This window comes from Triticum urartu, chromosome 7A (genome assembly GCF_056163025.1).
Source record: "Triticum urartu cultivar PI428250 chromosome 7A, HENAU_Tu73, whole genome shotgun sequence".
Taxonomy (NCBI): domain Eukaryota; kingdom Viridiplantae; phylum Streptophyta; class Magnoliopsida; order Poales; family Poaceae; genus Triticum; species Triticum urartu.
Genome location: NC_141879.1, coordinates 14,862,948 through 14,884,845, shown reverse-complemented (window position 1 = coordinate 14,884,845; position 21,898 = coordinate 14,862,948). Strand labels below are relative to the sequence as shown.

Here is a 21,898-nt window from a genome sequence, read left to right as displayed (position 1 = left end):
TACCTACTGCTTCATGGCACGCGGTGCCAAGGTAATCACACGCACAACTCGCTATGAAACATCTAGTGACGATGACTCTGAATGTGATTCAAAACCTAGCTACAAAACACTTGCTAAAATTGCAACTGAACAACAGAAAGCTATGGAACATATTCAAAAATTGTTAGACAGAAGCGATGATCTGTTGGGTGCTGAAATGACTCGATCTGAATCCTTAATTGAAGACATAAAAAACCTTCACGTTAAGTATCAGGAACTTGAAGATCGTCATGATACTCTCTCGACAACTCATGAAAAGCTTTCCTATGATTATCTTCAAAGGAAGCAAGAACTTGAGAAATTGAGGGTGGCTCATGAAGATCTTCAAAAGGAAAACGAGTCACTTCGCGCTGAACAGATCAATCCCGCTCAGGAAGGATTTGAACCACCATGTCTTAAATGCATTGAGCGTGATAATGCTGCTTCTGTTGCTGAATGTTCCACTGCTACTACTGTTTCAATATCTTCAACTGTTGATGTGGTAACTAACCCCTCTGCTGAGGATACCACTGCTATTGCTGATGAGAATGCTAGGTTGAAGACATTGCTTGAAACAGGGATGTACAAAAGTCTGAAAGGGCATTAGACATTATGTGATGTCCTTAAGAAGCAGATTCTGAACCGAAACCCTAGGAAAGAGGGTGTTGGGTTCGTGAGGAAAATTAATGCAGATGGGTCTTACTGGAAACCTGAGCAGTACCCCAAAACTACGTGGGTTGCTGCAAAGGAACTTTCAGCAGATCCATCCAATTTATCTGGCTTCACTTGTGCTAACCCAATTATCATTGATGAATCCTTTGATGCAAACTATAAGCTGTTTAAGAATCAGAATGGTGAAGTGTTTGCCAGGTACATTGGTACTAACTGCAGGAATGGACCGCCTATGAAGAAGATCTGGGTTCCGAAAACATGTCTGGAAAATCTTCCTGTGAATGTCTTCATGACACCTCACTTGAAGAAGACAAACCTCAGACCAAAGGTTTCATATGGTCCAAATGCTTCATACAAACAGGGAACTCACCTGAGTCGCACTAACGCAAATGTTTTGCAGGGGAACCATACTCAGGCATATGAATATGAGAGTGGTTCATCGAACCGTCATGTTCATATGACCAAAAATTATTCTGCTTATTCCTATGAGTATTATTGTCCCCCTGCTAGACTGTTTGCTAAGGCTTCAAAGCCAAAATTCTCAGATGCTGCTCTTAGACTCATAGCTTCTAAGCCACCCTTGAAGATGTGGGTGGTTAAGAAAGCTTAACCTTTTTTTTTTGCAGGGAAAGGTCTCCAGCACAAAAACAAAATCTTCTGATGCTATTGCTGGGGACCATAAAAATCTTGTGGGGCGCAAGATAAACTGCCCAAATGGCATCATTATGTACTTCGTTCCTGAATCGCATGCTACTCTCCCCATTAGTCCTAATCTGGATCTAAGTTTTCATAACCCACTGGTTCGCCAAATGTTTATGCTTCACAACACTCTTCGTGAAGCCTATCCCCCTAACTGCACTGTAGGGTACGATACCAGCGACTTCAAAGTCTTCAGAGTGGATTATTGACAGTGGGTGTACAAATCACATGACTGGCAGAAGAAGCCTTCTTATGGACTCAACTTTACGTCCATCCGACAAGAGCCACATTACATTCGCTGACACTGGTAAAAGTAAGGTATTGGGTCTAGGTAGAGTTGCAATCTCAAAGGATCAACACATGGATAAAGTCATGCTTGTTGAATCCCTTGGCTTCAACTTAATGTCTGTCGCAATGCTTTGCGATTTGAATATGATTGTAATGTTTGGCAAATATCGCTGCCTGGTGCTAATGGAATCTGACAAATCTCTAGTGTTTGAAGGGTATAGGAAAGGTGATTTGTATGTGGTAGATTTCTCAGCAGGACCACAACTTGCAGTATGTCTTTTTGCAAAAGCTTCAGAATGCTGGCTTTGGCATCGAAGGCTTGGGCATGCTGGCATGAGGAACCTCCACACCCTTGCGAAGAAAAAGCACGTCATAGGCATCGAAGGCGTGAAGTTCAAGAAAGATCACTTATGCGGTGCCTGTGAAGCAGGGAAGATGACAAGGGCAAAACATCCTTCGAAGACAATCATGACCACTACTCAACCCTTCGAACTGCTTCACATGGATCTTTTCGGTCCCACTCACTACTCAACTTTTACTACTTCTGCATGCCTCTATGGCTTCGTAATTGTTGATGATTATTCTAGATATACTTGGGTGCACATAATCCTTTACAAGACTGAAGTGCAGGATGTCTTCAGACGCTTCACAAATCGAGCTATGAACAATTTTGGCGCCAAGATAAAGCACATCAGAAGTGACAATGGCACTGAATTCAAGAACACTGGCCTTGATACATATCTGGATACCTTGGGCATCACACATGAATTCTCAGCTCCATACACACCACAGCAGAATGGCGTCGTCGAACGCAAGAACAGAACACTCATTGAGATGGCCAGAACAATGCTAGATGAATACAAGACTCCAAGAAAATTCTGGACTGAAGCCATTGATACTGCATGCCATACAATCAATCGTGTTTATCTTCACAAGCTTCTAAACAAGACATCCTATGAACTCCTAACTGGCAAGAAGCCAAATGTCAGTTATTTCAGAGTATTTGGCGCAAAATGCTGGATCAAGGACCCACACCACAACTCAAAGTTTGCACCAAAAGCACATGAGGGCTTCATGCTTGGATATGGAAAGGATTCGCACTCCTACAGAGTCTTCAACCTCTACCACTACAAAGTGGTTGAAACAGTGGATGTGCGGTTTGATGAAACCAATGGATCACAAAGAGAGCAATTGCCAAATGTGCTAGATGAAGTTCCAGCAAATGAATCAATCAAGCTTATGGGAACTGGAGAAATTGTACCTTCTGAAGCTCAACCTGAAGAAGAACTTATCATCTTAGCACCTGATCCACATGAAGACAATGCTCAGCCTGAAGATATACCTTCAAATGACCACATAGATCAGCAAGAGCAAAGTCTTCGCCCCACACACCCTCGTGTTGCAAATGAAGTACAAATTGACAAAATACTGGACAGCATAAATGCACCTGGTCCACTCACTCGTTCAAGGGCAACTCAGCTAACAAACTTCTGTGGGCATTTCGCATTCGTCTCAATATCAGAACCCAAGAAAGTTGAAGAAGCCTTCATGGAACCTGAATGGATTCAAGCTATGCAAGAAGAGCTTCAACAGTTTGAGCTGAATAATGTATGGGAACTGGTTAAGCGTCCTGATCCACGGAAGCACAACATAATAGGCACCAAATGGATATACCGCAACAAGCAAGATGAGCATGGTCAAGTTGTCAGAAACAAAGCTCGTCTAGTTGCTCAAGGATATACTCAAGTGGAGGGCATTGACTTCGATGAAACATTTGCTCCTGTGGCTAGGCTTGAAGCCATACGCATACTGCTGGCCTATGCAAATCATCATAACATACTTCTCTATCAGATGGATGTGAAGAGTGCCTTTCTCAATGGCAAGATTGAAGAAGAAGTGTATGTTGCACAACCACCTGGCTTTGAAAATCCAAAACATCCTGATATGGTATACAAGCTCAACAAGGCACTGTATGGCCTCAAACAAGCCCCTAGGGCCTGGTATGATACACTCAAGTACTTTCTGAAAAGCAAAGGCTTCATACCTGGTTCCCTGGATCCCACTCTTTTCACGAAGACATATGATGGTGAACTATTTGTGTGCCAAATATATGTGGATGACATTATCTTCGGCTGCACCAATCAGAAGTATAGTGAAGAGTTTGGATACATGATGCAAGAGCAATATCAGATGTCCATGATGGGGGAACTGAAGTTCTTTCTCGGTCTTCAAATACGGCAACAACGCAACGGCATCTTCATATCTCAAGAGAAATATCTTAAAGAGTGCCTGAAGAAGTTCGGTATGCAAGACTGCAAAGGCTTCACAACACCAATGCCAGCCAAGCATCATCTGGGTCCCGACGACAATGGTAAAGAGTTCGATCAAAAGGTATACTGCTCCATGATTGGGTCTTTGCTTTATTTATGTGCATCTAGGCCAGATATCATGCTTAGTGTTTGCATGTGTGCTCGATTTCATGCGACACCAAAGGAGTCGCATCACTTAGCTGTGAAGCGAATTCTTCGATATTTGGCTCACACCCCAACTCTAGGATTATGGTATCCAAAGGGCTCAGAGTTTGATTTAGTTGGATTTTCGGATGCTGATTATGCTGGTGACAAAGTTGATCGCAAGTCTACATCAGGCACATGTCACTTTCTGGGACGATCACTTGTATGTTGGTCTTCAAAGAAGCAGAACTGTGTATCACTCTCCACTGTTGAATCTGAATACATTGCTGCTGGATCTTGCTGCGCTCAGCTTCTGTGGATGAAGCAAACACTCAAGGATTATGGCATTCATCTGAAGCAAGTGCCACTTTACTGCGACAACGAAAGCGCCATCAAGATTGCCAACAACCCAGTTCAGCACTCGAAGACAAAGCACATTGAAATTCGTCATCACTTTCTCAGAGATCATGTTGTGAAGGAAGACATTGATATCATACACGTCAACACTGAAGAGCAATTGGCAGATATCTTCACAAAGCCCTTGGATGAGAAGAGATTTTGCAAGTTACGGTGTGAGCTAAATATCTTGGAATCCTCAAATGTCCTGTGATCAGGCACACATCCTAACACTTAAGCATATTGATGACTTAGATGTGCAACACACGAAGTAGCGTATATCTTCAAACAATGAAGACATACATTCTAAGTGTGAATACATTAATGTGGAATTTGACTTCGGAGCGCCACGATAATTGTGCGCCGTGTCTGGGTCTAATACTTCCTATACGGTGGGTAACGCCACCACCAAACGTTCCATTTTGAAGCGTTTCTCTCATGGCGTTACCTCTCAATGTCTTCACAATTGGTTTGGTTTAATTCTCAATATGTCTTCATGATTATCTTCACTGCGTTGATTATATGGATATATATGTACTGATGTTCTGTCCTCTACAGCATTCACTTATAGCTATGTCTTCTTGGTTGAATCTTTTGAACTAAGTGAATGTGATCGGACCCTAACCTCTCTATGCTTTCTATCTCAAACTCTATCTCTCCAAGTCATATGCATTCTGTTGAAACTGTCGAATGTCTTCACTGTGTCCTTGTCAGCCGAAGACATTAAGACAACCATAAAAGTCCGTTTTTAATGCTCATTCCTCCACATAAGATCCGGAGAAGCAGGAACGACCGTCCGACAATTTAGGCGCAGGAACGACCGTCCGACAATTTAGGCGTGCGTGGGACATGGAACAAATCCCAATCTTCCTCTAACTGGCCACGCGTGCCTCAAATGCGAACCGCCAGGGGCACCTGCGTAATAGCGCTGTGCCGCCTCTATCCCTATAAATACATGATTCACTGCGGTCATTATCTCCTTCTTCCACCCTCGCACGAACCCTAGCGCCACCGCTAGCACTCGACGACGCCGGCGACGACGCGCTTCACTGCCGCAACCTCTCCGACGCCGTTTTCACGCCGACCGCGGACATCGCTCTCTCCGCCGTCGCCGTAGGTGTCTTCCGTCGCCAAGTTAGGGCACGGAGGATCGAACTGCTCGTCTCAACTCTCACTTCGTCTAGCAGTTCCAAGTGTGGTAAATAAAACCTCTTTTTACAGCTTCTTTTGATCCTACAGTTCAGTCACCTTCTGCCATAAGAAGTTTCTCTTCACACCAGTTAAATCTCTCGCTGCATCTCATAACATGCCTAGTATATTCACTTGTGCTTCATAAAGTAGTTAGATTCCTCACTTGTACAGATCTATGGGTTCGTACAAATCTGGAACCAACTTCTTATCTATAAGTGAATGTCTTCGCATAATGAGGTCAATGTCTTCTAAACCGATTTATCTTCAAAATCTTCTGAGAATGCATATGACCTCTTCCCCTTCCCTCGCACCTCAATGCTGTCATAGGTACATGTCCGTGGGAGAATCCTTTGGTTCTCATAGTCTGCATTCATTTGCAAAGTACTTGCAGCATCACATCAACTCGCCTGAAGCCAGTTCTTGCAAAAGGAAGCCTTTGAAACCTTTGAACATCTTGAAGCCTTCCAAGTTATTCATGGCTTCAGAAACAGCAGCAAGGAAGGGAGGCAGACAGCGACGTGGTGAAACGTCCAAAGATCTGCCTGATGAATTGGCAGAGATGTACAAAACTGATCCTGAAGAAAGCTATGGTTAGCGCAAGACACGAATCCAATGGATTCGAAGATATTGGGCAGAGCAATGGTTCCACTACCGCTTCGTCACTCAGGAATATGCGGAGAAGTGCGCCATCAAGAGACCGTGGGGAGATGTATTATACAAAAATCTCGTACCCAAGTCCAGAGACGAAGCCATTGCTCAAGGATTCTATCCATGCATGGTGAGAGGACCACAACCAGCTGAGGCACATCCGTCATCACTTCTCTGGTGTCGCGATGATAATCTCTTCAAGCGCAACTTTCAGTTTGCACAACAGTCAGCAAAGATAAACAAGAAGAAATTTGGGCTTGACTTCAACCCTGGTCCCTCCTCACCAAGGGCAGATGGCACACGCAACGCCGATCCCAATATCATCGGGCCGTATGCCAATCTTGAAGGCCTCATCATTCGCATCCTAGTCCAAGGGACTGCTGTGAATGACCCTCCAGCAGATACTGAGTCAGATGACGCCCCTGCTGCTCCGAAGCCAAAGCAGAAGAAGCCAAAAGCACCAAAAGCTTCAAAGCCAGCCGCTTCTCCCAAGATCGCAAGAGTGAAGCCTTTAGCAATTGCACCTCCTGAAGCCAGTGTGCAGTCAGAGGGCTTATCACGAGTGTCCAAGCCCCAAGAAGCCAAGAAGCCTCAGCCACACACAGGCAAAGAGCTCACAGCTGCTGACATTCTGCGCTGCGAAGCCATTGATCTCTCAAGCGATGAAGATCTTGGAGATGATGCTCTTGAGCAGCTCATCAAGAGCAAGGAGGAAGCCGAAATCTTCAACAATCTGCCTCTGTTTGATGTCGCCATCATTCACAACTTCATCGATGAATGGTTTGACACACTAGACATAAGCTTCAATGATCTGCAGCTACCCATAGGCCTCAGCGTTGCCTTTCAAGGTGCAATTGCTTCAGAACTTGCAATAGCCCAGCGAATTGTAGAACTGAAGCAGAAAATTGATCATGAAAAGGCTCAGTTCAAGAAGCACGTGGCCAAGCTCAGTGTGCAAGAAGTAAAAAACTTCAAGATCATGTTGCACGAGCTGAAAGAGAACTTCCTGAAAACGCGTGCCAAAGCTCAAGGCTCGCGAGAACGCATGAAGACTTTGGCTGAACGCTGCGTGCAAGCCTACAATGAGGCAGAAAAGCGCAAGGCACTTGGGCGTCCCGGCATTGACCCCATGATGGCCGCGAAGAAGAAAAAGAAGGCGGCTGTGCCCGAACCTGAAGCGCCAAGGTCAGAACCTGATGCTCCGATTGTCTTCCCAGCTGCAACGACTGGCTCGAAGCCAAAGAGTCGATCAACCGCCTCACAGCACAAGAAGACACGGACTGCAGAGGCTAAAGCTAAGAAGAGAAAACATTCTGAAGCCTCTCCTTCTGAACCCATCATCAAGAAGCGCAAGACCAAGAAATCTCGGGCTGCTCCCACAGAGCCCCTGATAGTTGAACCACTCTGCGTCCGCTATTCTGACGCAGACCGTCAGTTGACAGTGCATGAGCCTGCTTACATAGAGGCTCCGCACGCTGAAGACATTCCAGCAGCCAACCCCAATGCTGCTGAAGACATTGGTCTCCAAGACAATGTGCAAGGTGATGCAGCCCTTCCTCAGCTTGAGACAAGCGGACAGATAAGTATTGGTCGTCCATTGACGCCAATCACACAAAATGCATCATGGGCAGATCGCCCACAGGAGGAAGATGAGCCCCAACCCACTGCAACTCCACCAGCGCCTACATTCCATAGGCTTCGCAAAGGGCCAAGGGCTCAGGCTGCTGAAGACATTCCGGCTGCATCAGCCGAAGAGCAAGCAGAAATACCACAAGCTCCAACTCCCCCGCACCAACAAGAAGCAGTTCTCAAGGAGAACGTGCCTGAAGCTGAAAATGTTGAGGCTGCCACAAACAACGCCGAAGCAAATGTGGAGCCCTCCCCAACAACAGCTTCAGAAGACACCGAAGCTACTGCTCCTGAACATTCTGTGCCTGAGTCTGCTGCCGGACCACAATTCAACTATCATATTGCGCACAGGCCCCAGGTCCAGAAGCCAATCCCACGACTACCAAGGTTCCCAGGTCCTGCATCAGCTCCTGGTTCCTTCAACATCAACTGCTTCAGGGCAGATAACACGTTTTTCGACCGCTCCAAGAACCCTTATTCAAGGGAACGGATTGTATCAGATAGGTTCTGGAGCCATCAACAGCGCAGCTATTATTCATGCATCCTCTACAACCAAAGCCGCATCTTTCCTCACAAGCGCCTTGAGGTTGAAGCTGTTGCAGGTCTGCCTGGTCTGGAAGAAGCACTGGATTGCTTCAAGAAAGTGGGTTTGCTGCCATTTATCACTGACGAAGAGCACTGGAATGAAGAGGTTCTGCTCCAGTTCTATGCCACCTTGCATATCAAAGGCTATAACAGAGATCCGAAGACATGGATCCTGGAGTGGATGACAGGAAATATCCATCATGAAGCCAATGCTTTCGATCTAATTGAGCTTACCGGCCTTCCCACTCCTGGCGAATTCTTTGAAGAAGGGTGCAAACTCCATGCTGAAGCAATTGAGAGCATATTTCAGCGTCCTGAGCCAGATATGAGTCAAATGCTCTCAATGATGAAGCCATTTCCTCCAAATGCACCCTATCCAACTAAGTTCTTCGTTGAAGACTTAGAGTACCTGCCCAGAACAATATATCACATCATAAGGCGGACTCTCTGGCCAGTCAAGGGACACTCTCGATATGCAACGATTGATGGTGCAATGAAGACTCTCATCTTCTGCATTCTTCACGGCAAATGCTTCAATACACAGGATCTCTTCATCCGTCAATTTGCAGCGTCTGCTTCAGAACTGTTTGGATTAAAGTTTTATGCTCCTTGGGTTATGAGGCTGATCAAGCTTCACTCTGCAATCTCCTATCAACCCTCAGCCCGCAATCATAGGATATTTTTGCCAGATATGGACACATCTGCTGAAGCAATATATCCAGAGCCGGCCAAGCAACCACTAAGTCTTCAGAATGCAGAACACCAGAGCTTCACTAAAAATATTGAAGGTATTGAAGCTCTCTCCCGAGTGTATCCAATGGCTGGCACCACACGTGCCCCTGCATCAACTGAAGCCACCAACAGCACAGCTGCAAAGAGACCCAAGAAGCGCGCTCGTACACTCAATGACAGAGAGCTTCTTGTGGCTCTTCACCAAAAGCAAGATAGGCATCACGACTAGCTCAAGAGGCAGATGAGAAGCATCATGCAAGAAGTCAATCGCATTAGAAATATGGCAACCAAGAATGCATTTGTCACACACGAGACCTGTCGCCGCACTTGGAAGGGCCTCACTATGATGTGCCCTGAAGCTGAACTGCATGAGGATGGCTTCACAGAGCACTTCAAATTTGACTCCATGCCTCCACGAAGAGCGGTGATGCGCAGCACACCATCACTTGAAGAGTCAGAGTTCTCTTCTTCTGCTGCCACCGTGTCTGCCCGGATCATTGAAGAAGAAGACGACGTGACATCATCTCCACCTGCTTCAACGCGCGTCGCATCTGCACCAAGCTCGTCTGCACCGCCGCCAAACAACTCCACCGACCCTGCTGCGCCTGGGAACGCGTAGAAACCTCTATGTCTTCAAACCTTTTTGGTCATCACTGACAAAAGGGGGAGAAGCATATGATGGTTATAGTCTTCAAGCGGGTCACTATGGGCGGGTGCCTTCATATTTTGCTATATTTTGCTTCGTGCTTACAACTCCCGTTCTTTTGCTACATTTGCTTCATTTAGTTGTAACACTTAGCCTTGATGGTCGTCTGCTACCTGTTTGTCACTCCGTTTTGCGAAGATAAATTCCGCATGTGCGACGATAAATTCCGCACTCATCTCATTCTACATACGTCCATTTTCCATTATGCATGTCATTATCTTCATATACTTTCACATGCATAGTGGATTGTCATAAGTTGAAGTGGATCTCCACAAGTACAACCTGCCATGTGCATTTGCATTCAAGAAGCAAATTACTTATATGCACATCTTCAGGGGGAGCCCTTGCAACTTATGAAGAAAATTCTTTTACAATTTCACAAATTATGTTTCCCGTTGAAAACTTCAACTAGTTTGTCATCAATCACCAAAAAGGGGGAGATTGTAAGTGCATCTAGTGCCACCCCTAGTTGGTTTTGGAGTATTGACGACAAACCTAGTTGAGGGACTAATGTGTTTGTGAGAATTGCAGGAAAACACAGGTAGAAGTCCCTCATTGATTCGGTTTTACTACCAGAGATGACCCCTAAAAATGTACGAAGACATTGAAGACAATGGTGGTTTATGAAGATATTCATATTGAAGACAATGACAGGAGAAGACTCCCTATGAAGCTTTTGGAACTCGAAGACCTAGATCCTTCGTAGTTTTATTTCATTCATGTTGTGTCATAGGAACCACCGTACTGTTAAGTGGGGTCGAAGAGAACCAGTCAGAATGACTGAAGTGATGCCTAATTCAAATCCTATGTCTTCGAGCGAAGACTTTGAGAGAAAATCTTGTCCAGAGTCAGACAAGTCAGCTTTACTTGTAGCCCAAGTAAAGTTGTCGTGTGAGTTCAAAATTCGACCGTTGGTACACGTGTCAGTTCCTTAGTGACCCAGGGTCATTTCGGACAGATCAGGTCGGGTTGCCAAGTGGCTATAAATAGTCCACCCCCCACAACCATAAACGGTTGGCTGCTCAGATTTCAGTGCACGGCTTTTGTCGTTTAAGAGCAACCCACCTCGAAGCCTTTGAAAGAAAAATTCCCAGTGAGGAGAAAAGCCCTAACCACCCAGAGCCAGAGCAAATTGGGCATCACTTAAGTCTTCGTGTCTGTGTGATCTGAAGACTTATTACACTTGAGAACTGTGCATTCTCCAGACGGTTAGGCATCGCGTTCTGAGCATCCAAGAGAAATTGTGGATTGTCAGTGAACGAAGTCTGTGAAGGTTTGGGAGTCTACCTTGAAGACTTACCTGAGTGATTGGGCGAGGTCTGTGTGACCTTAGCTCAAGGAGAAAACGGTGAGGACTGGGTGTCTTGGACTAAGTGTCCTTGACTGGGTGTTCGGGACTGTGTGTCCTTTGGTTTAAATACCTAGCCGCTCCAACCAGACGTACAGTTGTCACAGCAACTGGAACTGGTCCAACAAATCATTGTCTTCAACGCATCACTGGTTTCATCTTCACTTCCTTTCACTTACAGTTATTCATTGTGAAGACATTGCATGCTTGCTTTATCTTTTGTCTTCACAACATGAATGTATGATCTATTTGGCTTCATAACTTCTTCCCACCTGATCCTTATTACACTGAGGCTGTTTGTCATTGCGCTTTCACTCTATTGAATACATGACCATGGCTGGCCTAGTGTAATCTAACTTCCGCTGCATAGTAATAGTTATGATCTTCACTGTTTGTCTTCACAACTCTCACGTTTTGAAGACTTTCATAAAAATCGCCTATTCACCCCCCTCTAGTCGATATAACGCACTTTCAACAGGTTGTGGTCTATGTATTCACACATGTATTACGATTTCCGGATAACACAATTATAGCATGAGCAATAGACAATTATCATGAACAAGGAAATATAATAATAATCCTTTTATTATTGCCTCTAGGGCATATTTCCAACAAGGACGCGTAACAGCAAGATAGACAAGGCTGCCAACGAGGCGACGATAGTGAGTGGGATTAGGAAGAGGGTCACCATCAGAGGCACGAAGCTGAACGTTGAGCTCCATAGGAGTCACAACAGTGCGCTCATCACCAAGAGCATCACGAGCAAGAAGATCCTGAATATATTTTTCTTGGGAGATGTAGAAGCCATCAGGGGTCGAGGAGATCTCAATCCCAAGAAAATAGCGAAGAGGACCAAGACCAGTCATGAGAAACTGGTCTCGAAGGCGAGCCTTAACAAAGGCAATGTACTCAGAGTCGTCACCAGTGATGATCATGTCATCAGCATAGAGAAGGAGAAGAGTCCGACCACGAGGAGACGTGTGAACAAACAACGCAGGATCATGATTACTGGGCAAGAAACCAGCGGCAGTCACCACAGAGGCGAAGCGCTCAAACCAGGCGTGAGGGGCCTGTTTGATACCATAGAGGGAGCGGCGAAGTCTACAGACCATACCATCAGGAGCATAGTACCCCGGTGGTGGCTGCATATAAACCTCCTCACGCAACTCGCCATTGAGAAAAGCGTTCTGAACATCAAGTTGAGAGATAGACCATGTTGGAAATATGCCCTAGAGGCAATAATAAATTGATTATTATTATATTTCCTTGTTCATGATAATCGTTTATTATCCATGCTATAATTGTATTGATAGGAAACTCAGATACATGTGTGGATACATAGACAACACCATGTCCCTAGTAAGCCTCTAGTTGACTAGCTCGTTGATCAATAGATGGTTACGGTTTCCTGACCATGGACATTGGATGTCGTTGATAACGGGATCACATCATTAGGAGAATGATGTGATGGACAAGACCCAATCCTAAGCCTAGCACAAAGATCGTGTAGTTCGTATGCTAAAGCTTTTCTAATGTCAAGTATCATTTCCTTAGACCATGAGATTGTGCAACTCCCGGATACCGTAGGAATGCTTTGGGTGTGCCAAACGTCACAACGTAACTGGGTGGCTATAAAGGTACACTACGGGTATCTCCGAAAGTGTCTGTTGGGTTGGCACGAATCGAGACTGGGATTTGTCACTCCGTGTGACGGAGAGGTATCTCTGGGCCCACTCGGTAGGACATCATCATAATGTGCACAATGTGATCAAGGAGTTGATCACGGGATGATGTGTTACGGAACGAGTAAAGAGACTTGCCGGTAACGAGATTGAACAAGGTATCGGGATACCGACGATCGAATCTCGGGCAAGTACAATACCGCTAGACAAAGGGAATTGAATACGGGATTGATTGAATCCTCGACACCGTGGTTCATCCAATGAGATCATCGTGGAACATGTGGGAGCCAACATGGGTATCCAGATCCCGCTGTTGGTTATTGACCGGAGAACGTCTCGGTCATGTCTGCATGGTTCCCGAACCCGTAGGGTCTACACACTTAAGGTTCGATGACGCTAGGGTTATAAAGGAAGTTTGTATGTGGTTACCGAATGTTGTTCGGAGTCCCGAATGAGATCCCGGACACCACGAGGAGTTCCGGAATGGTCCGGAGGTAAAGATTTATATATGGGAAGTCATCATACGGTAACCAGAATAATTCGGGGGTTGCCGGTATTGTACCGGGACCACCAAAGGGGTTCCTGGGGTCCACCGGGAGGGTCCAACTGCCCCGGAGGGTCCTATGGGCTGTATGTGGAGAGGGACCAGCCCCTTAGTGGGCTGGGCGCCTCCCCCCCTAGGGCCCATGCGCCTAAGGGTTTGGGGAACCCTAAAGGGGGGGGCGCCCCCTTGCCTTGGGGGGCAAGGCACCCCCTCCTGGCCGCCGCCCCTTCCTCAGATGGGATCTGAGGGGGCTGGCCCCCCTCTCCCTTGCCCCTATATATATGTGGGGGGTGGGAGGGCAGCCGCACCAATGTTCTGGCGCAGCCCTTCCCCTCTCCCAAGTCCTTCTCCTCTCCCGTGGTGCTTGGCGAAGCCCTGCAGGATTGCCACGCTCCTCCACCACCACCACGCCGTCGTGCTGCTGCTGGATGGAGTCTTCCTCAACCTCTCCCTCTATCCTTGCTGGATCAAGGCATGGGAGACGTCACCGGGCTGTACGTGTGTTGAACGCGGAGGTGCCGTCCGTTCGGCACTAGGATCATCGGTGATTTGGATCACGACGAGTACGACTCCATCAACCCCGTTCACTTGTACGCTTCCGCTTAGCGATCTACAAGGGCATGTAGATGCACTCTTCTTCCGCTCATTGCTAGCTTACTCCATAGATTGATCTTGGTGATGCGTAGATAATAAATTGAGTTTCTGCTCCGTTCCCCAACAGTGGCATCATGAGCTAGGTCTATGCGTAGTTTCTATGCACGAGTAGAACACAAAGCAGTTGTGGGCATCGATATTGTCAATTATTTTGCCGTTACTAGTCTTATTTTGATTCGGCGGCATTGTGGGATGAAGCGGCCCGGACCAACCTTACACGTACGCTTACGTGAGACCGGTTCCACCGACTGACATGCACAAGTTGCACAAGGTGGCTGGCGGGTGTCTGTCTCTCCCACTTTAGTCGGATCGGATTCGATGAACAGGGTCCTTATGAAGGGTAAATAGAAATTGGCAGTTCACGTTCTGGTTTTGGCATAGGTAAGAAACGTTCTTGCTAGCAACCTATAGCAGCCACGTAAAAAAACTTGCAACAACAATTAGAGGATGTCTAACTTGTTTTTGCAGCAAGTGTTTTGTGATGTGATATGGCCAAAGGATGTGATGAACGATATATGTGATGTATGAGATCGATCATGTTCTTGTAATAGGAATCACGACTTGCATGTCGATGAGTATGACAACCGGCAGGAGCCATAGGAGTTGTCTTAATTTATTTATGACCTGCGTGTCAACATAAACGTCATGTAATTACTTTACTTTATTGCTAACCGTTAGCTGTAGTAGTAGAAGTAATAGTTGGCGAGACAACTTCATGAAGACACAATGATGGAGATCATGATGATGGAGATCATGGTGTCATGCCGGTGACGATGATGATCATGGAGCCCCGAAGATGGAGATTGAAAGGAGCAAAGTGATGACGGCCATATCATGTCACTATTTGATTGCATGTGATGTTTATCATGCTATTACATCTTATTTGCTTAGAACGACGGTAGGTTAAATAAGATGATCCCTCATTAAAATTTCAAGAAAGTGTTCCCCCTAACTGTGCACCGTTGCGAAAGATCGTCGTTTCGAAGCACCACGTGATGATTGGGTGTGATAGATTCTTACGTTCACATACAACGGGTGTAAGCCAGATTTACACACGCGAAACACTTAGGTTGACTTGACGAGCCTAGCATGTACAGACATGGCCTCAGAACACAAGAGACCGAAAGGTCGAGCATGAGTCGTATGGTAGATACGATCAACATGAAGATGTTCACCGATGATGACTAGTCCGTATCACGTGATGATCGGACACGGCCTAGTTGACTCGGATCATGTAATCACTTAGATGACTAGAGGGATGTCTATCTGAGTGGGAGTTCATAAGATGAACTTAATTATCCTGAACATAGTCAAAAGATCTTCGCAAATTATGTCGTAGCTCGCGCTTCAGTTCTACTGTTTAGATACGATCCTAGAGAAAATTTAGTTGAAAGTTGATAGTAGCAATTATGCGGACTAGGTCTGTAAACTGAGGATTGTCCTCGTTGCTTCGTAGAAGGCTTATGTCCTTAATGCACCGCTCAGTGTGCTGAACCTCGAACGTCGTCTGTGGGTGTTGCGAACATCTAACATACACGGTTTGATAACTTCGTGATAGTTCAGTTAAACGGTTTAGAGTTGAGGCACCATAGACGATTTCGAAACGTCGCGGAACATATGAGATGTTTCGAGGGCTGAAATTGGGATTTCAGGCTCGTGCCCACGTCAAGAGGTATAAGACCTCCGACGATTATCTTAGCCTGCAAACTGAGGGAGAAAGCTCAATTGTTGAGCTTGTGCTCATATTGTCTGAGTACAACAATCATTTGAACCGAGTGGGAGTTGATCTTCCAGGTGGGATAGTGATGTTTCTCCAAAGTCATTACCACCAAGCTGCTAGAGCTTCGTGATGAACTATAACATATTAGGGATAGATATGATCCTTGAGGTATTCGCGATGTTCGACACCGCGAAAGTAGAAATCAAGAAGGAGCATCAATTGTTGATGGTTGGTGAAACCACTAGTTTCAAGAAGGGCAAGGGCAAGAAGGGATACTTCATGAAATGGCAAATCAGCTGCTGCTCTAGTGGAGAAACCCAAGGTTGAACCCAAACCCGAGACTAAGTGCTTCCGTAACAAGAGGAACAGCCACTTGAGCAGAATTACCCTAGATACTTGGTAGATGAGAAGGCTGGCAAGGTCGATAGAAGTATATTGGATATAAATTATGTTAATGTGTACTTTACTAGTACTCCTAGTAGCACCAGGGTATTAGATACCGGTTCGGTTGCTAAGTGTTAGTAACTCGAAATAAAAGGCTACGAAATAAACGGAGACTAGCTAAAGGTGAGATGACGATATGTGTTGGAAGCGTTTCCAAGGTTGATGTAATCAAATATCATACGCTCCCTCTACCATCGAGATTGGTATTAAAACCTAAATAATTGTTATTTGGTGTTTGCGTTGGGCATAGACATGATTGGATTATGTTTATCGCAATACAGTTATTCATTTAAGGAGAATAATGGTTACTCTGTTTATTTGAATAATACCATCCCGATCGTAGTGATACACATTTTCATGCCAAAAGGTATAAGATAGTAATGATAGTACCACTTACTTGTGGCACTGCTATGTAAGTCATATTGGTATGAAACGCATGAAGAAGCTCCATGTTGAGGGATCTTTGGACTCACTCGTTTTTTGAAAAGTTTGAGACATGCGAACCATGTCTATTGGTATATACGCATGAAGAAACTCCATGCAGATGGACCGTTTGGACTCACTTGATTTTGAATCGCTTGAGACATGCAAATCATACCACATGGCAAGATGACTGAAAGCCTCGGTTTCAGTAAAATGGAACAAGAAAGCAACTTGTTGGAAGTAATACATTTTGATGTGTGCAGTCCAATGAGTGCTAAGGCACGCAGTGGATATCGTTATGTTCTTACTTCACAGATGATTTGAGTAGATACTGAGTATATTTACTTGATGAAACACAAGTATGAATTATTGAATGGTTCAAGTAATTTCAGAGTGAAGTTGAAGATCATCGTGACAAGAGGATAAAATGTCTATGATATGATCATAGAGATGAATATCTGAGTTGCGAGTTTGGTACACAATTGAGACATTGTGGAAATTGTTTCACAACTAACACCGCCTGGAACACCATAGTGTGATGGTGTGTCCGAACATCATAAATGCACCCCATTGGATATGGGGCATACCATGATGTCTCTTATCGAATTACCACTATCGTTCATGGGTTAGGCATTAGAGACAACCACATTCACTTTAAATAGGGCACCACGTAATTCCGTTGAGATGACACCGTATGAACTATGGTTTAGAGAAACCTAAGCTGTCGTTTCTTGAAAGTTTGGGGCTGCGACGCTTATATGAAAAGGTTTCAGGCTGATAAGCTCGAACCCAAAGCGGATGAATGCATCTTCATAGAATACCCAAAAATAGTTGGGTATACCTCCTATTTCAGATCCGGAAGCAAAAGTTATTGTTTCTAGAAACAGGTCCTTTCTCGAGGAAAAGTTTCTCTCGAAAGAATTGAGTGGGAGGAAGATAGAACTTGATAAGGTTGTTGAACCTTTACTTCGACCAGAGAGTAGCGCAGCATAAGAAAAATGTTTCTGTGGCCCCTGCCTCAGTTGAAGAGAAAGCTAATGATGATGATCATGGAGCTTCAGATTGAGTTACTATCGAACCTCATAGGTTGACAAGGGTGTGTACAACTTCTAAGTGGTAACCCTATCTTAAAGGTCACGTTGTTGGACAAGGATGAACCTATGAGCTATGGAGAAGCGATGGTGGGCCCGGATTCCAAAAAATGGCTCGAGGCCATAAAATCCGAGAGAGGATCCATGTATGAAAACAAAGTGTAGACTTTGGCAGAACAACTCGATGGTCGTAAGGCTGTTGAGTACAGATGGATTTTAGAAGGAAGACGGACAATGATGGTAAGTGTCACCATTAAGAAAGCTCGACTTGTCGTTAAGATGTTTTCCGACAAGTTCAAGGAGTTGACTGCGATGAGACTTTCTCACTCATAGCGATGCTTAAGTCCGTTGGAATCATGTTAGCATAAGCTGCATTTATGAAATCTGGCAGATGGATGTCAAAACAAGTTTCCTTACCAGTTTTCGTAAGGAAAGGTTGTATGTGATACAATCAGAAAGGTTTTGTCTATCCTAAGGATGCTAAAAGGTATGCTAGCTCCAGCGATCCTTCCATGGACTAGAGCAAGCATCTCGGAGTCGGAATATACACTTTGATGGAGTAATCAAAGTCTATGGGTTTATACAAAGTTTGTTAGAAACTTGTATTTACAATAAAGTGAGTGGGAGCACTACGACATTTCTGATAAGTATATGTGGATGACATATTGTAGATCGGAAATGATGTAGAATTTCTGGAAAGCATGAAGAATTATTTGAAAAGTGTTTTTCAATGGAAAACCTGGATTAAGCTACTTGAACATTGAGCATCAAGATCTATAAGGATAGATCAAAACGCTTAATCGTACTTTCAAATGAGCACATACCTTGACATGATCTTGAAGGTGTTCAAGATGGATCAGCCAAAGAAGGAGTTCTTGCCTGAGTTGTAAAGTATGAAGTTAAGACTTAAAGCTCAACCACAGCAGAAGAAAGAGGAAGGACGAAGGTCGTCCCCTATGCTTTTGTCATAGGCTCTATACAGTATGCCATGCTGAGTACCGCACCTGATGTGTGCCTTGCCACATGTCTGGCGAGAGGGTGCAAAGGTGATCTAGGAGCAGATCACCAGATAGCGGTCAAAATTATCCTTAGAGGAATAAGGATATGTTTCTTGATTATGGAGGTGATAAAGAGTTCGACGTAAAGATTTACGTCGATGCAAGCTTAACACCTATCCAGATAGCTCTGAGTAGAGATACCGGATACGTATAATGGAGCAACTATTTGGAATAAGCTCCAAGTAGAACAGTTATTTGAAATGGCTCCAAATATAGCGCAGAGATTTGCGAAGTACATACGGATCTGAATATTGCAGACCCGTTGACTAAAACCTCTCTCACAAGCAACATGATCAAACCCAGAACTCATTGAGTGTTAATCACATAGTGATGTGAACTAGATTATGAACTCTAGTAAACTCTTTGGATGTTGGTCACATGGCGATGTGACCTGTGAATGTTAATCACATGGCGATGTGACCTGTGAATGTTAATCACATGGCGATGTGAACTAGATTATTGAATCTAGTGCAAGTGGGAGACTGTTGGAACTATGCCCTAGAGGCAATAATAAATTGATTATTATTATATTTCCTTGTTCATGATAATCGTTTATTATCCATGCTATAATTGTATTGATAGGAAACTCAGATACATGTGTGGATACATAGACAACACCATGTCCCTAGTAAGCCTCTAGTTGACTAGCTCGTTGATCAATAGATGGTTACGGTTTCCTGACCATGGACATTGGATGTCGTTGATAACGGGATCACATCATTAGGAGAATCATGTGATGGACAAGACCCAATACTAAGCCTAGCACAAAGATCGTGTAGTTCGTATGCTAAAGCTTTTGTAATGTCAAGTCTCATTTCCTTAGACCATGAGATTGTGCAACTACCGGATACCGTAGGAATGCTTTGGGTGTGCCAAACGTCACAACGTAACTGGGTGGCTATAAAGGTACACTACGGGTATCTCCGAAAGTGTCTGTTGGGTTGGCATGAATCGAGACTGTTGGTTATTGACCGGAGAATGTCTCGGTCATGTCTGCATGGTTCCCGAACCCGTAGGGTCTACACACTTAAGGTTCGATGACGCTAGGGTTATAAAGGAAGTTTGTATGTGGTTACCGAATGTTGTTCGGAGTCCCGGATGAGATCCCGGACGTCACGAGGAGTTCCGGAATGGTCCGGGGGTAAAGATTTATATATGGGAAGTCATCATACGGTCACCGGAATAATTCGAGGGTTGCCGGTATTGTACCGGGACCACCAAAGGGGTTCCTGGGGTCCACCGGGAGGGTCCACCTGCCCCGGAGGGTCCTATGGGCTGTATGTGGAGAGGGACCAGCCCCTTAGTGGGCTGGGCGCCTCCCTCCCTAGGGCCCATGCGCCTAAGGGTTTGGGGAACCCTAAAGGGGGCGCCCCCTTGCCTTGGGGAGCAAGGCACCCCCTCCTGGCCGCCGCCCCCTCCTCAGATGGGATCTGAGGGGGCCGGCCCCCCTCTCCCTTGCCCCTATATATATGTGGGGGGTGGGAGGGTAGCCGCACCAATGTTCTGGCGCAGCCCTTCCCCTCTCCCAAGTCCTTCTCCTCTCCCGTGGTGCTTGGCGAAGCCCTGCAGGATTGCCACGCTCCTCCACCACCACCACGCCGTCGCGCTGCTGCTGGATGGAGTCTTCCTCAACCTCTCCCTCTCTCCTTGCTGGATCAAGGCATGGGAGACGTCACCGGGCTGTACGTGTGTTGAACGCGGAGGTGCTGTCCGTTCGGCACTAGGATCATCGGTGATTTGGATCACGACGAGTAGGACTCCATCAGCCCCGTTCACTTGAACGCTTCCGCTTAGCGATCTACAAGGGTATGTAGATGCACTGTTCTTCCCCTCGTTGCTAGCTTACTCCATAGATTGACCTTGGTGATGCGTAGAAAATTTTGAATTTCTGCTACGTTCCCCAACAGACCACTGGCGAACAGAAGCCACAGCAAGGAGAGTGCGGACAGTGGTCATGTGGGCCACAGGAGCGAATGTCTCATCATAATCGCGCCCCTGCTCCTGCTGAAAACCACGGGCCACAAGACGAGCTTTGTAGCGCTCAAGAGAACCATCGGAGCGAGTCTTAATCTTGTAGACCCACTTGCAGGTGATGGGACTGACACCGGAAGGAAGGGGAACCAGATCCCATGTGCCAGAGCACTCAAGAGCAGCAAGCTCTTCGGCCATCGCAAGTTGCCATTCAGGCTGAGTCATGGCAGTTCGGTAGGAAGTGGGCTCAGTAATAACAGAGAGACCATAGCGATCAGGGGAGTAGCGATCAGGCGTGGGGCAAGGCCGAGCACGGAGGTTGTGAACTGGGGGAGGCGTGAGAGGAGGTGCACCAGAGGTGGAAGGCTCGTCAGAGGAGACATCCTCAGTACGAGATCAGCGAGTATAGTGGAGAGGAAACGGTGAGAGAGGGTGACGGACTGGAGATGATGGTGGAGAGGTGGAGGAGGAGGATGGAGAAGATGGTGTCGGTGGGGAATGAGAAAGAACGAGAGGTGCCGGAGGAAGAGGTGACACATGAGGCACATAGCCGGGTGTATCAGGAAGGAGTAGGAAAGAAAGGTCGTCCACAGAGAAACTCAAGGAAGAAGAATGTGGGTAGTAAGAACGAGACTCGTCAAAAGTCACATCACGGGAGATGCGCAAGCGACGACCCACAGGATCCCAACATCGATATCCCTTGTGCTCATCACTCTAGCAAGGAAAACACACTCAACTGACTGAGCAGTCAGTTTGGTGCATTCTCGGGGGGCAAGAAGAACATAGCACACGCATCCAAACATACGAAGAGCGGAGTAGTCAGGAGAGAGACTAGTAAGACACTCCATAGGAATACCACCCTGCAGAGCAGACGAGCGCTGAATGTTGATGAGATAGGTGGATGCGGAAATAGCCTCAGCCCAAAAATGGGGTGGAAGGGAAGCAG

At 45.8% G+C, this 21,898-nt stretch overlaps 1 protein-coding gene across 1 annotated transcript in view; it reads left to right on the top strand.

Annotated features, from left to right (window-relative positions):
- Positions 1 to 21,378, top strand: part of LOC147956954 (uncharacterized) — a 35,450-nt gene extending 14,072 nt beyond the window's left edge. Inside the window, exons 2-3 of the mRNA XM_087531520.1 lie at positions 11,965 to 12,571; positions 20,885 to 21,378. Of these exons, the coding sequence (XP_087387646.1) occupies positions 11,965 to 12,571; positions 20,885 to 21,378 (1,101 nt within the window). The remainder of the gene's footprint in view (positions 1 to 11,964; positions 12,572 to 20,884) is intronic.
- Positions 21,379 to 21,898: the final 520 nt, after the last annotated feature.